We start from the raw sequence: 15,827 nt of genomic DNA, 5'->3' as shown, positions 1-15,827 counted from the left end.
GTGGGTTGGATGAGAGGCTGGTATATGAATAGGGGAGGGGCTGAATAGAAAGATAAGGAATAAAGAGTAACAATAACAATCTGTTCCTTTGCAGCGAGGAAGTCTGCATCTTGTCCGCCTCGGGCACAGCCGCAGTTCTGAACCCCAAGTTCCTGCAGGAGGCGTCGGCCGAGGGCTGTTTGGAGCAAAGGTTGTCTTGGCAGCCTGGATTCTATATAGGGTCAGACAAGGGAGAGGTTGAGAGGTTATTTCTGCAGGATAGTTCTGCCCCACTAGGGTAGGTTACGCTGCAATAGCCCCGCCTGCAGGACAATTGTAACCCCCTTGTAACTAACCGCCACATCGGGGTGCTCCCTTGTGCCTCCTTCTGCCAACCAGCACTCTAATAGGGGCAGTTTAAAGGGACAGTCCCAACCCCAGCCTCACTTACTCAGTACAGTATGGGGGTACCAGTGCCCAGAGCATTCCCTCTCTGTATATTTGTATTTATACATATGGGTAGGAGGTGCCATAGTGTTTCCCTTAGACAGTACAGTATGGGGGTACAGCTTATTGTGTGCCCAGAACATTCCCTCTCTGTATATTTGTATTTATACATATGGGTAGGGGGTGCCATAGTGTTTCCCTTAGACAGTACAGTATGGGGGTACAGCTTATTGTGTGCCCAGAACATTCCTTCTCTGTATATTTGTATTATACATATGGGTAGGGGTGCCATAGTGTTTCCCTAGACCAGTACAGTATGGGGTACAGCTTATTGTGTGCCCAGAACATTCCCTCTCTGTATATTGTATTTATACATATGGGTAGGGGGGTGCCATAGTGTTTCCCTTAGACAGTACAGTATGGGGGTACAGCTTATTGTGTGCCAGAAACATTCCTTCTCTGTTATATTTGTATTTATACATATTGGGTAGGGGTGCCATAGTGTTTCCCTTAGACAGTACAGTATGGGGGTACAGCTTATTGTGTGCCCAGAACATTCCCTCTCTGTATATTTGTATTTATACATATGGGTAGGGGGTGCCATAGTGTTTCCTTAGACAGTACAGTATGGGGCGGTACATGCTTATTGTGTGCCCAGAACATTCTTCTCTGTATATTTGTATTTATACATATGGGTAGGAGGTGCCATAGTGTTTCCCTTAGACAGTACAGTATGGGGGTACAGCTTATTGTGTGCCCAGAACATTCCTCTCTGTATATTTGTATTTATACATATGGGTAGGGGGTGCCATAGTGTTTATATAATAGGGGATCAGATTCTCAGAACATGTACATGTAATTTATGAAAATTATTATTTAAGAAGCTGCTGTTTTTTTGGGACTGGCCCTTTAAATTTTAGTCCCCACTCCATGGGAGGCACTATTTGTTTTCTTGCACCCACTTATCACCCCTTTAAGTATAAAAGCACGAAAAATTAACCACATATTGATTTCCAACTAACAGATTCCAATAACCCCCTGTGGTTGGACCATGCAAGCGCAGCTTGTACTGACTGAGGGTTTATATACAGGGGGAAAAAGAACCGGGGGAGGAAAAGGGGACTTTCCATCTTGTCCTACTGTCCCCATCTTGCCCCTACTGTCCCCATCTTGCCCTATTCTGTCCCCATCTGCCCTACTGTCTTCCATCTTGTCCCTACTGTCTCCATCTTGTCCCACTTCTTGCCTACTGTCCCCATCTTGCCCCTACTGTCCCCATCTACGCTGATCCATCTTGCCCTACTGCCCCATCTTGCCCTACTGTCTCCATCTTGCCCTACTGTCCCCATCTTGCCCTACTGTCTCCATCTTGTCTACTGTCTCCATCTTGTCCTACTGTCTCCATCTTGCCTACTGTCCCCATCCTGCCCTACTGTCCCATCTTGCCTCTACTGTCTCCATCTTGTCCTACTGTCCATTCTTGTGCCTACTGTCCCCATCTTGCCCTACTGTCCCCATCTTGGCCTAAATCTACTGTCCCCATCCCTTGCCCTACTGTCTTCCAAGATAAACTGTCTCCATCTTGTCCTACTGTCCCATCTTGCCCTACTGTCTCCATCTTGTCCTACTTGTCCCCATCTTGTCTACCCTGTCTGTCCCGATACATCTTGCCCTACTGTCCCCATCTTGCCCTATAATAAACTTGCCCTACTGTCCTCCATCTTGTCCTATCTGTTCCATCTTCCCTATGTTTCCATCTTGCCCCTACTGTCCCATCTTAGCCCTCCAAATCTGTCTCATCCTAAACTGTATCCTCTTGTCTACTGTCTCCATCTTGCCCTACTGTTCCTCCATCCCTTGCCTACTGTCTCGCATCTTGCCCTACTGTCTCCATCTTGCCCCTACTGTCCCCATCTTGCCCTACTTTCTCCATCTTGCCCTACTGTCTCCATCTTGCCCTACTGTCTCCATCTTGACCTACTGTCCATCTTGCCCTAGTCTCATCTTGCCCCTACTGTCTCCATCTTGCCCTACTGTCTCCATCTTGCCCCTACTGTCTCCATCTGTCTGCCCCTACTGTCCTCCATCTTGCCCTACGTTACTGTCCCCATCTTGCCTACTGTCTCATCTTTGCCCTACTGTCTCCATCTTGCCCTACTGGTGGCCCTAAATGTCTCCATCTAAAATCTGCCCTACTGTCCCCATCAGCCTAACTGTCCTCATCTTGGCCCTACTGTCTCCATAACTACTGTCTCCATCTGCCCTACTGTCCCATCTTGCCCTACTGTCCCATCATATATAATTCCCATCTTGGCCTGCTACACAACTCCAAAAATCTTGCCCTACTGTCTCATCTGTTCCTACTGTCTCCTCTTGCCCTCTGTCTCATCTTGCCCTACTGTCCCATCTTTGCCTACTGTCCCATCTTGCCCCTCCCCATCTTGCCTACTGTCCCCCATCTTGCCCTACTGTCTCCATCTTGCTAACTGTCCCCATCTTGTCCCTACTGTCTCCATCTTGCCCTACCTGTCCCCATCTTGCCCTACTGTCCCCATCTTGCCCTACTGTCCCATCTTGCCTACTGTCCCATCTTGCCCTACTGTCCCCATCTTGCCCTACTGTCCCATCTGCCCTACTGCCTCCAATCTTGCCCTACTGTCTCCATCTTGCCCTAGTGTCCATCTTGCCCTAGTGTCTCCATCTTGCCCTAGTGTCTCCATCTTGCCTAGTTCTCCATCTTGCCCTAGTGTCTCCATCTTGCCCTAGGTGTTTCCCATCTTGCCCTAGTGTCTCCATCTTGCCTACTGTCTCCATCTTGCCTACTGTCTCCATCTTGCCCTACTGTCTCCATCTTGCCCTACTGTCCCCATCTGTCCTACTGTCCCCATCTTGCCCTACTGTCTCCATCTTGCCCTACGTCTCATCTTGCCCTAGTGTCTCATCTTGCCCTAGTGTCCCCATCTTGCCCTACTGTCCCCATCTTGCCCTACTGTCCCCATCTTGCCTACTGTCCCCATCTTGCCCTACTGTCTCCATCTTGCCCTACTGTCCATCTGCCCTAGTGTCTCCATCTTGCCCTAAGTGTCTCCATCTTGCCCTACTGTCTCCATCTTGCCCTACTGTCTCCATCTTGCCTACTGTCCCATCTTGCCTACTGTCCCCTCTTTGCCCTATGTCTCCATCTTGGCCCCTACTGTCTCCATCTTGGCCCTAGTGTCTCCATCTTTGCCCTAGTGGTCCCATCTTGCCCTACTGTTCCCATCTTGCCCTACTGTCCCATCTGCCCTACTGTCCGCCGATCTTGCCTACTCTGTCTCCATCTTGCCTACTGTCTCCATCTTGCCTACTGTCTCCATCTTGTCCTATCTGTCTCCATTGTGTCCCCATCTTGCCCTACTGTCTCCATCTTGCCCTACTGTCCCATCTTGCCCTACTGTCCCCCATCTTGCCCTACTGTCTCCAATCTTGTCCTAACTGTCTCCATCTTGGTCTATCTGCCTCCATCTTTGTCCTACTGTCTCCATATGCCCTACTGTCCCCATCTTTGCCTACTGTCCCCATCTTGCCCTACTGTCCCCATCTTGCCCTACTGTCCCCATCTTGCCCTTACTGTCCCATCTTGCCCTACTGTCTCCATCTTGCCTATCTGTCTCCATCTTGCCCTAGTGTCTCCATCTTGCCCTAGTGTCTCCATCTTGCCCTAGTGTCTCCATCTTGCCCTAGTGTCTCCATCTTGCCCTAGTGTCTCCATCTTGCCCTAGTGTCTCCATCTTGCCCTAGTGTCTCCATCTTGCCCTACTGTCTCCATCTTGCCCTACGTCTCCATCTTGCCTACTGTCTCCATCTTGCCCTACTGTCCCCATCTTGTCCTACTGTCTCCATCTTGCCCTACTTTTCCATCTTGCCCTACTGTCCCCATCTTGCCCTACTGTCTCCATCTTGCCCTACTGTCTCCATCTTGTCCTACTGTCTCCATCTTGCCCTACTGTTTCCATCTTGCCCTAACTGTCCCCATCTTAGCCCTACTGTCTCACATCATTGTCCTACTGTCTCCATCTGCCCTACTGTCTCCATCTTGTCCTACTGTCTCCATCTTGCCCTACTGTCTCCATCTTGCCCCCTACTGTCTCCATCTTGCCCTACTGTCTCCATCTTGCCCTACGTTGTTCTCCATCTTGCCCTACTTCTCCATCTTGCCCTACTGTCTCCATCTTGCCCTACTGTCTCCATCTTCCCTACTGTCTCCATCTTGCCCTACTGTCTCCATCTTGCCCTACTGTCTCCATCTTGCCCTAGCTGTCTCATCTTGCCCTACTGTCTCCATTCTTGCCCCTACTGTCCCATCTTGCCCTACTGTCCCCATCTTGCCCTACTGTCTCCATCTTGCCCTACTGTCTCCATCTTGCCCTACTGTCCCCCATCTTGCCCTACTGTCTCCATCTTGCCCTACTGTCTCCATCTTGCCCTACTGCCCCATCTTGCCCTACTGTCTCCATCTTGCCCTACTGTCTCCATCTTGCCCTACTGTCTCCATCTTGCCCTACTGTTCCCCATCTTGCCCTACTGTCCCCCATCTTGCCCTACTGTCCCCATCTTGCCCTACTGTCCCCCATCTTGCCCTACTGTCTCCATCTTGTCCTACTGTCTCCATCTTGCCCTACTGTCCCATCTTGCCTACTGTCCCATCTTGCCCTACTGTCCCCATCTTGCCCTACGTCCCCATTCTGCCTACTCCAATCTTGCCCCTACTGTCTCCATCTTGCCCTACTGTCCCCATCTTGCCTACTGTCTCCATCTTGCCCTACGTCCCATCTTGCCCTACTGTCCCCATCTTGCCCTACTGTCCATCTTTGGCCCCTTACTGTCCCCATCTTGCCTACTGTCCCCATCTTGCCCTACTGTCCCATCTTGCCTAACTGTCTCCATCTTGCCCCTACTGTCTCCATCTTGCCCTAGTGTCTCCATCTTGCCCTAGTGTCTCCATCTTGCCCTAGTGTCTCCATCTTTGCCCTAGTGTCTCCATCTTGCCCTAGGTGTCTCCATCTTGCCCTAGTGTCTCCATCTTGCCTAGTGTCTCCATCTTGCCCTACTGTCTCCATCTTGCCCCTACTGTCTCCATCTTGCCCTATCATCTTGCCCTACTGTCCCATCTTGTCCCTACTGTCCCCATCTTGCCCTACTGTCTCCATCTTGCCCTACTGTCTCCATCTTGCCTAGTGTTCTCCATCTTGCCCTACTGTCCCCATCTGCCCTACTGTCCCCATCTTGCCCTACTGTTCATCTTGCCTATCCCTTGCCCTACTTGGGGGTCTCCATCTTGGCCCTACTGTCTCCATCTTGCCCTGTGTCTCCCATCTTGCCCTAGTGTCTCCCATCTTGCCCTCTGTCTCCATCTTGCCTACTGTCTCCATCTTGCCTACTGTTTCGGCCCATCTTGTACTATCTGTCCCATCTTGCCCTACTGTCTCCATCTTGCCTTACTGTCTCCATCTTGCAACTAGTGTCTCCATCTTGCCCTAGTGTCCCATCTTGCCCTCTGTCCCCATCTTGCCCTACTTGTCCCCATCTTGCCTACTGTCCCCATCTTGCCCTACTGTCTCCATCTTGCCCTAACTGTCTCCATCTTGCCCTACTGTCTCCATCTTGTCCTACTGTCTCCATCTTTGCCCTACGCCTGTCCCCATACTTGCCCTACTGTCTCCATCTTTGCCCTACTGTCCCATCTTGCCCTACTGTCCCCATCTGCCCTACTGATCCTCATCTGTCCTACTGTCTCTCTTGTCCTACTGGTCCTCATCTTTGTCCTACGTCTCCATCTTGCCTCACTGTCCCCATCTGCCCAACTGTCCCCATCTTGCTATGTCCCCATCTTGCCCTACTGTCCCATCTTGCCCCCTACTGTCGCCATCTTGCCTCTACTGTCTCCATCTTGCCCTAACTGTTCCATCTTGCCCTAGTGTCTCCATCTTGCCCTAGTGTCTCCATCTTGCCGCTAGTGTCTCCATCCTTGCCCCTAGTGTCTCCATCATTGCCCTAGTGTCTCCATCTTAGCCCTAGTGTCTCCATCTTGCCCTAGTGTCTCCATCTGCCTACTGTCTCATCTTTGCCCTAGGCTGTCTCCATCTTGCCTCTATTGTCTGCATCCTTGCCCTAAGCTGGTCCCCATCTTGTCTACTGTCGCCCATCTTGCCTACTGTCTCCATCTTGCCCTACTGTCTCATCTTGCCCTAGTGTCCTCCAATCTTGCCCTAGTGTCCCATCTTGCCCTACTGTCCGCAATCTGCCTACTGTCCCCATGCTTGCCCTACTGTCCCATCTGCCCTACTGTCTCCTCTTGCCCTACTGTCTTCCATCTTGCCCTAGTGCTCCATCTGCTAGTGTCTCCATCTTGCCTACTGTCTTCCATCTTGCCCTACTGTCTCATCTTGCCTAACTGTCGCCATCTTGTCCTAAATGTCCGCCCATCTTGCCTACTGTCTCCATCTTGCCGGCTAGCTGTCTCCATCTTGCCCTAGTGTCTCGATCTTGCCGCTAGTGTCCCTCATGCTTGCTACTGTCCCCAATCTTGCTATCTGTCCCCATCTTGCCCTCCTACTGTCCCATCTTGGCCACTAACTGTCTCCATCTTGCCCCTACTGTCTCCATCTTGCCCTACTGTCTCCATCTTGTCCTACTGTCTCCATCTTGCCTTTCTGTCCCATCTTGCCTAACTGTTCCTCCCATCTTGCCTACTGTCCCCATCTTGCCCTACTGTCCATCTTGCCCTACTGTTCTCCATCTTGTCCTACTGTCTCCATCTTGTCCTACTGTCTCCATCTTGTCCTACTGTCTCCATCTTGCCTAGCTGTCCCCATCTTGCCCTACTGTCCCCATCTTGCCCTACTCTTTCCCTCTCACATGGGTTTAGGGGTGGGAGTTCGTTACTGTAGATGATAATTAGGCAGACGTGACGGTGCTGCTGGGAGTTGCAGTTTGGCAGCAGATTGAGAGCCCTTAATCCCCCTTTCGAGCTGATGGGGGGGGGGGGTATAGACATCCTTATATATCCATTACATACAGTACCATGTACCACCCCTGCTGGCAGGCCTCTCACTGGATCCAACACCCCTTTACACACTGGCGCCACCCTGCACCGATCCCTGCCATGTTGAACCATTAATCTCTGCCTTCGCTTTTCCTCCCGATTCCAGTGGATTTAATACTCCGGGTTCCGATTTATGGACTCGCGTCTCTCACATCTAATCTGTCCGTGACTGTCGCCGTCTGTCTGTCTCTTTGTGTAACGGGGAATCTGCTTCTTTCTAATAAAACCTTTCGTCCCCCAATCAGGAGTGAGGAGACCTCGCCCACCCCCTGCGCTTTCTGCCACATTCCCTACGATGAGCTGAACATGCCCTTCCCGGCCAACCTGACCTACTGCTGCGCCTGCCGGAAGCAGAAAGTGCCCGACGTTCTCTTCACCACCATAGATCTGCCCTCCGATGCCCCCGTCATAGGCAAAGGCTGCCTGATCCAAGCCAGGTATGTGTGTAATGAGCCCCACCGGGTGATTGGCTGCCTGATCCAAGCCAGGTAGGTGTGTAATGAGCCCCACCGGGTGATTGGCTGCCTGATCCAAGCCAGGTAGGTGTGTAATGAGCCCCACCGGGTGATTGGCTGCCCTGTCCAAGCCAGGTATGTGTGTATGAGCCCCACCGGGTGATTGGCTGCCTGATCCAAGCCAGGTAGGTGTGTAATGAGCCCCACCGGGTGATTGGCTGCCTGATCCAAGCCAGGTAGTGTGTAATGAGCCCCACCGGGTGATTGGCTGCCTGATCCAAGCCAGGTAGGTGTGTAATGAGCCCCACCAGGTGATTGGCTGCCTGATCCAAGCCAGGTAGGTGTGTAATGAGCCCCACCAGGTGATTGGCTGCCTGATCCAAGCCAGGTATGTGTGTAATGAGCCCCACCGGGTGATTGGCTGCCTGTTAGAAAGCAACCAATCAGGATTGTCCTGCCTGCCGGCCCATTCATTTTATACAGGTAACATAATAACCCAGGTACTGGTTCCCAGCACCAGGATAGTGGGCATTGTCCCAGCCAATCACAGGCCTCTGTTTTGCGCGCAGGTTGTGCCGCCTGAAGAAGAAGTCGCAGGCAGAAGCCAACGCCACGGTGATCAGCAGTTTATTGCCCTTCATGGAGTACGAGTTGCACACCCAACTCATGAACAAACTGAAACTGAAGGGCATGAACGGCCTGTTTGGCCTCAGGATCCAGATAACGGTGGGAGAGAGCATGTTACTGGGCCTGGCGGTAAGTGCCCTACTGCCCCCATCTTGCCCTACTGCCCCCATCTTGCCCTACTGTCTCCAACTTGTCCTACTGCCCCCATCTTGCCCTACTGTCTCCATCTTGCCCTACTGTCTCCATTTTGCCCTAACTCGTCCCAGATCTCGCCGCTACCTTGTCCCCATCTTGCCCTACTGTCTCCATCCTTGCCCTATGTCCCATCTTGCCCTACTGTCCTCTCATCTTGTCTTACTGTCTCGCATCTTGCTCTACGTCCCCAATCTGCCCTAACTGTCTCCATCTGCCCTACTGTCCCCATCTTGTCCTACTGTCTCCATCTTGCCTACTGTCCCCATCTTGCCCTACTGTCCCCATCTTGCCCTAACTGTCCCCATTCATGCCCTTAACTGTCCCCATCTTGCCCTACTGTCTCATTCTTGCCGCCTACCGTTCCCCATCTGCCTACTTGTTCCATCTTGCCCTACTGTTCCCCATCTTGCCCTCTGTCTCCATCTTGTCTTACTGTCTCCATCTGTCCTACTGTCCCCATCATTGCCTACCTGTGCTCCATCTTGTCCTACTGTCCCATCTTGCCTACTGTCCCCATCTTGCCGCTACTGGTCCCCTCTTGCCCTACTGTCCCCATCTTGGCCCTATGTCCATCTTTGCCTACTGTCCCCATCTTGTCCTACTGTCTCCATCTTGCCCTATGTCCCATCTTGCCGCTCTGTCAGCCCATCTTGCCTACTGTCTCCATTGCCCTACTGTCCCAATCTTGATACCTGTCTCCATCTGTCCTACTGTCCCCTTCTTGCCTACTGCCCATCTTGCCCTACTGTCCCCTATCTTGCCCTACTGTCACCCATTCTTGCCCTACTGTCGCCCATCTTGCCCTACTGTCCCCATCTTGCCCTCTGTCCCCATCATGCTAAACTGTCCCATCTTCCCCTACTGTCCCATCTTGGCCATACTGTCCCCATCTTTGGCCCTACTGTCCCCCATCCTTGCCTACTGTCCCATCTTTGCCTCTGTCCCCATCTTGTCCTACCTGTCCCATCCTTGTCCTACTGTCTCCATACTTGCCCTACTGTCCCCATCTTGTCCTACTGTCTCCATCTTGCCCTACTGTCCCCATCTTGTCCTATGTCTCATCTTGTCCTACTGTCTCCATCTTGCCTACTGTCTCCCATCTTGTCCTAACTGTCTCCATCTTGTCCTACTCTCATCTTGTCCTACCTGTCCTCCATCTTGCCCTACTGTCCTCCATCTTGCCCTACTGCCCCATCTTGTCCTACTGTTCATCTTGTCCTACTGCTCTCCATCTTGTCCTATCTGTCTCCATCTTTGCCCTACTGCCCCATCTTGCCCTACTGTCCCCATCTTGTCTAACTGTCTCCATCATTGCCCTACTGCCCCCATCATTGCCCTAACTGCCCCATCTTGTCCTACTGTCTCCATCTTGTCCTACTGTCCCCATCTTGTCCTACTGTCTCCATCTTTGCCCTACTGCCCATCTTGCCCTACTGCCCCCATCTTGCCCTACTGCCCCACTTGCCCTACTGTCCATCTTGCCTACTGTCCCCAATCTTGGCCCTACTGTCCCATCTTGCCGCTACTGTCCCACTTGCCCTACTGTCCCATCCCTTGCCCTCTGTTCCATCATGCCTACTGTCTCCATCTGCCTAACTGTCCCCATCTTGCCTACTGTCCCCATCTTGCTCTGTCCATCTTGCCCACCTGTCCCCATCTTGCCCACTGTCCCATCTTGCCCTACCTGTCCCATCTTGCCCTACTGTCCCCCATCTTTGCCTAGTCTGTCCCCATCTTGCCCTCTGTCCCATCTTGCCCTATGTCCACATCTTGCCTCTGTTCCCATCTTGCCTATCTGTCGCCTCATCGTCCTACTGTCTCATCTTTGTTCCTACTGTCTCCATCTTGCCTACTGTCCCATCTTGCCTACTGTCCTCCATCTTGCCTAGCTGTCCCATCTTTGCCCTACTGTCCCCATACTTGTCCTACTGTCTCCATCTTGTCCCTACTGGTCTCCCATCTTGCCTACTGCCCTCTTGCCCTACGCCCCATCTTGCCTACTGCCCCCATCTTGCCCTACTGCCCCCATCTTGCCCTACTGCCCATCTTGCCCTACTGCCCCCATCTTGCCCTACTGTCTCCATTTTGTCCTATTGGCACCCAAGAATCAAACGAATGCCCCTGCCCCTCTCAGTCTGCCACAGGTGTGTATTTATCATCGTTACCCACCCCGGGGGGCATTCAGATCGCGGGGAAGACCCCCAGTGAGGGGTCGTATGATCAGCACATCTCTCACATGCAGAAAAAGATCAATGAAACCATCGCCAAGAACAAGGATCTGTACGAGATCAACCCCCCTGTGAGTAAGGGGAGGGCAGGTTTGTGCCCCGGTAGGGGGTATTACAGCTTGTTACCCCTTTAGGAGAATCAATGAATGTGCCTCTGCCTACAGGAAATACTAGAGGAGACGGTGGGGTCTCCCATCCCGGAGCCGAGACAGCGCACTAGACTGCTGCGCTCCCAGTCCGAGAGCTCCGATGAGGCGGCGGAACTGGATTTATCCCACGGGAAGAAGGACGCTTTTGTCTTGGAGGTAAATCTGCCTAATGCTGGGGCAGAAAATCTGTGCCCCCTGTGGGGTAATATTATTGTAAGGGCAGGAACATTTCCCCTTTAGCTCATTTCCTTGTCGCTGAGTACATGCTCCGCCCCCTTTCAGAACTGGGGGCCAATGGGCCGGGAGATTGTAAGTGGCTTGTGGGGCCTAATGAGCGCCTTGCCTGATGGGTAATGACAGTAGCCTGTAGTCCTGTGGCAGTAGGGCCGGGGGGGGCTGGGGGGCCGGGGGGGCCGGTGTCCCAAGACCCAAAGCTCTTGTGCTGTTTCAGATTGATGACACTGACGCCATGGAAGATGTGCACTCTCTGCTTACGGACGTGGCTCCTCCTCCTGGTAAGGTGCAGCCCCGCCCCCTCCCCAGGTGACACATCGAGTAGCGCAATCTATTGCCCTTCTGCCCCATCCCACTGAGCACCCCAATCTATTGCCCTTCTGCCCCATCCCACTGAGCACCCCAATCTATTGCCCTTCTGCCCCATCCCACTGAGCACCCCAATCTATTGCCCTTCTTGCCATCCCACTGAGCATCCCAATCTATTGCCCCTTCTGCCCACATCCAACTGAGCACCCAATCTATTGCCCGCTTTGCCCGCATCCCACTGAGCCCCCATGTATTGCCCTTCTGCCCACCCACTGAGCCACCCGCAATTAATGCCTTCTGCCCCCATCCCACTGAGCACCCCAATCTATTGCCCTTCTGCCCCATCCCACTGAGCACCCCAATCTATTGCCCTTCTGCCCCATCCCACTGAGCATCCCAATCTATTGCCCTTCTGCCCCATCCCACTGAGCACCCCAATCTATTGCCCTTCCTGCCCATCCCACTGAGCACCCCAATGTATTGCCCTTCTGCCCCATCCCACTGAGCACCCCAATCTATTGCCCTTCTGCCCCATCCCACTGAGCATCACAATGTATTGCCCTTCTGCCCCATCCCACTGAGCATCACAATCTATTGCCCTTCTGCCCCATCCCACTGAGCATCACAATCTATTGCCCCTCTGCTTTGGCCTCTCAGTTTTACTTGCCCTTTATTTGCCCCTAGGGTTCTACAGCTGCAATACGGAGATCATGCCAGGGATCAATAACTGGATCCCCAATATCCAGGTAAGTGGCCCCGTGGGGGGCAGGTAGGGGGGGTATATCGGCTCCTTTACGTTACAGCACTGCTGCCCGGGGGGGGCGGCGGTGGCTCATTAGGTAGAAATGTACCATGTGACCCACATTATCTCGTTAGCTCGTTATCTGTCTCGTTTAGATGTTCTCGTCGGTGCGAGTGATCCGGCTGAACAGCACCAACCTGACCAATCAGACTCTGAATAAGAACTTTAATGATCTCTGTGAGAATCTGCTCAAGGTGAGCTCGTTACTATGGGTACGGGGCCAGCCAATCAGGAATCTGCTTAATATCCATATGCCGACTGCGCCTATAAAATCCTACAGGGCCGGGAAAGGCTTCCTGATTGGTGGAAATACAACCCCCCCCCCCCCAAAATAAATGTCGGTCATTTTCATGCACGATGCCAATCTCTCCCTCAGAGTCTTTACTTCAAGCTGCGCTCGATGGTGCCCTGCTGCCTGTGCCACGTTAATTTCACAGTAGCCGTGCCCGAGGAGGAGTCCATACAGGTAAGTACTGTGCCCACATCTGTGCCACCTACACACTGGGTGGGTATAAGCCTCCCAGTGCCCAGTGGGTATAAGCCTCCCAGTGCCCAGTGGGTATAAGCCCCAGTGCCCAGTGGGTATAAGCCTCCCAGTGCCCAGTGGGTATAAGCCCCAGTGCCCAGTGGGTATAAGCCTCCCAGTGCCCAGTGGGTATAAGTCCCGGTGCCCAGTGGGTGTAAGCCTCCCGGTGCCCAGTGGGTATAAGTCCCGGTGCCCAGTGGGTATAAGTCCCAGTGCCCAGTGGGTGTAAGCCTCCCAGTGCCCAGTGTGGTGTAAGCTCCCGGTGCCAAGTGGGGTGTAAGCTCCCGGGTGCCAGTGGGTTAAAGCCCGTTGCCCAGTGGGTATAAGCCTCCCAGTGCCTAGTGGGTATAAAGTCCCCGTGCCCAGTGGTGGTAAGCCTCCCGGTGCCAGTGGGTATAATCCGCGTGCCCAGTGGTAATAAGTCCCAGGTGCCCAGTGGGTGTAAGCCTCCAGTGCCAGTGGTATAAGTCCGGTGCCGCAGTGGTGTAAGCTCCCGGGCCCAGTGGGTGTAAGCCTCCCGGTGCCCAGTGGGTGTTAAGCTCCCGGTGCCCAGCTGGGTGTAAGTCCCGGTGCCCAGTGGGTGTAATGTCCCGGTGCCTAGTGGTGTAAGCCCCGGTGCCCAGTGGGTGTAAGTCCCGGGGCCCAGTGGGTGTAAGCCCCGGTGCCCAGTGGGTGTAAGCCCCGGTGCCCAGTGGGTGTAAGCCCCGGTGCCCAGTGGGTGTAAGCCCCGGTGCCCAGTGGGTGTAAGCCCCGGTGCCCAGTGGGTGTAAGCCCCGGTGCCCAGTGGGTGTAAGCCCCGGTGCCCAGTGGGTGTAAGCCCCGGTGCCAGTGGGTGTAAGTCCCGGGTGCCCAGTGGGTGGTAAAGCCCGCGGTGCCCAGTTGGGTGTGCCCCGGTGCCCAGTGGGTGTAAGCCCCGGTGCCAGTGGTGTAAGCCCGGTGCCGCAGTGGGTGTAAGCGCCCGGTGCCCAGTGGTGTAAGCCCCGGTGCCCAGTGGGTGTAAGCCCCGGGCCCAGTGGGTGTAAGCCCCGGTGCCCAGTGGGTGTAAGTCCCGGTGCCCAGTGGGTGTAAGTCCCGGTGCCCAATGGGTATAAGCCCCGGTGCCCGTTGGTGCCACGTTGCCAGTGTTACAGATGTCGGTTCCTTTCAGGTTGCCGTAACCGCCGTCGCCATCACGTTTGACAAACAGCAGGCGCTGCAGGTGCCCAAGCCCCGCCCAGAGAAGCCGCAGCCCAGAGGTAACGGCCCAATGGGGAGAGGCCTCTCATATTTGTTCCACGATTAGCAGCTAATTCCCCAATGGATAATTCTGTGGGTTATTAGAACATGAGAGACTCCCTGCTGGGTTGCTGGGGGTCGCTGGGGGTTGCTGGGAGTCGCTGGGGGTTGCTGGGGGTCGCTGGGGGTTGCTGGGGGTCGCTGGGGGTTGCTGGAGTCCACTGGGGTTGCTGGGAAATCGCTGGGGGTTGCTGGGAGTCGCTTGGGGTTGCTGGGAGTTGCTGGGGGGTTGCTATTGGGAATGGGCGCGCTGGGGGTTGCTGGGGGTCGCTTGGGGTTGCTGGGTGGTCGTCTGGGGTTGCCTGGAGTCCACTGGGGGTTGCCTGGGAAATCGCTGGGGGTTGCCTGGAGTCGCTGGGGTTGCCTGGGAGTTGCTGGGGGTTTGGCTGGGAATCGCTGGGGTTGCTGGGAGTCGCTGGGGTTGCTGGGAGTTGGCTGGGGTTGCTGGGAATCGCTGGGGGTTGTTCGGGAAGTCGCTGGGGTTGCTGGAGTCGCTGGGGGTCTGGGGGTTGCTGGGAGTCGCTGGGTCGCCTGGGAGTCGCTTGGGGTTTGGCTGGAGTCGCTGGGGGTCGCTGGGAGTCGCTGGTGTTGCTGGGAGTCGCTTGGGTGTTGGCTGGAGTCGCTGGGGGTTGCTGGGAGTCCGCTGGGGGTTGCTGGGAGTCGCTGGGGTCTGCTGGGAGTTGGGAGTCACTGGGATTAACCCCGTCCCACCCGTGTCCCTTTCAGGCTCAGACCCAGAGGAGCAGCTTCAGTTGGCAAGATGGAGACAGTAGGACAAGATGGAGACAGTAGGACAAGATGGAGACAGTAGGACAAGATAAGAGACAGTAGGACAAGATAGAGACAGTAGGGCAAGATGGAGACAGTAGGAACAAGATGGAGACAGTAGGACAAGATGGAGACAGTAGGACAAGATAAGACAGTAGGACAAGATAGAGACAGTAGGGCAAGATGGAGACAGTAGGACAAGATGGAGACAGTAGGACAAGATAAAGACAGTAGGACAAGATAGAGACAGTAGGGCAAGATGGAGACAGTAGGACAAGATGGAGACAGTAGGACAAGATGGAGACAGTAGGACAAGATAAAGACAGTAGGACAAGATAGAGACAGTAGGGCAAGATGGAGACAGTAGGACAAGATGGAGACAGTAGGACAAGATGGAGACAGTAGGGCAAGATGGAGACAGTAGGGCAAGATGGAGACAGTAGGGCAAGATGGAGACAGTAGGGCAAGATGGGGACAGTAGGGCAAGATGGAGACAGTAGGGCAAGATGGAGACAGTAGGGCAAGATGGAGACAGTAGGACAAGATGGGGACAGTAGGGCAACTTGCAGTTATTTATTACAGTTGGTTCCTATTGGGAGGAGCTTAGGGTAGGACAGTAGTGGGAGGGGCCCGCTGTTTATAATGAATACACATTAGGTTGGTACTCAGACATTGGCACAGACAGGGGCACAGACAGGGGCACAGGCACGGGCACAGACAGGGGCACAGACAGGGGCACAGACACGGGC

General features: G+C 54.0%; 1 protein-coding gene across 1 annotated transcript in view; it reads left to right on the top strand.

The window, feature by feature from the left end:
* c2cd5 (C2 calcium-dependent domain containing 5) overlaps positions 1–15,064 on the top strand; it is a gene marked incomplete at its 3' end in the record, with an annotated part of 47,797 nt that extends 32,733 nt beyond the window's left edge. The window contains 11 exon segments of the mRNA NM_001045688.1: positions 95–190; positions 7,756–7,947; positions 8,535–8,721; positions 10,922–11,086; positions 11,180–11,320; positions 11,616–11,679; positions 12,392–12,453; positions 12,605–12,703; positions 12,886–12,975; positions 14,183–14,270; positions 15,037–15,064. Of these exon segments, the coding sequence (NP_001039153.1) occupies positions 95–190; positions 7,756–7,947; positions 8,535–8,721; positions 10,922–11,086; positions 11,180–11,320; positions 11,616–11,679; positions 12,392–12,453; positions 12,605–12,703; positions 12,886–12,975; positions 14,183–14,270; positions 15,037–15,064 (1,212 nt within the window).
* Between the last annotated feature and the right edge of the window lie 763 nt (positions 15,065–15,827).

This window comes from Xenopus tropicalis, chromosome 3 (genome assembly GCF_000004195.4).
Source record: "Xenopus tropicalis strain Nigerian chromosome 3, UCB_Xtro_10.0, whole genome shotgun sequence".
Lineage (NCBI taxonomy): Eukaryota > Metazoa > Chordata > Amphibia > Anura > Pipidae > Xenopus > Xenopus tropicalis.
Note: the sequence above shows the minus strand (reverse complement) of the source record. Positions and strands in the feature narration are given on the sequence as shown.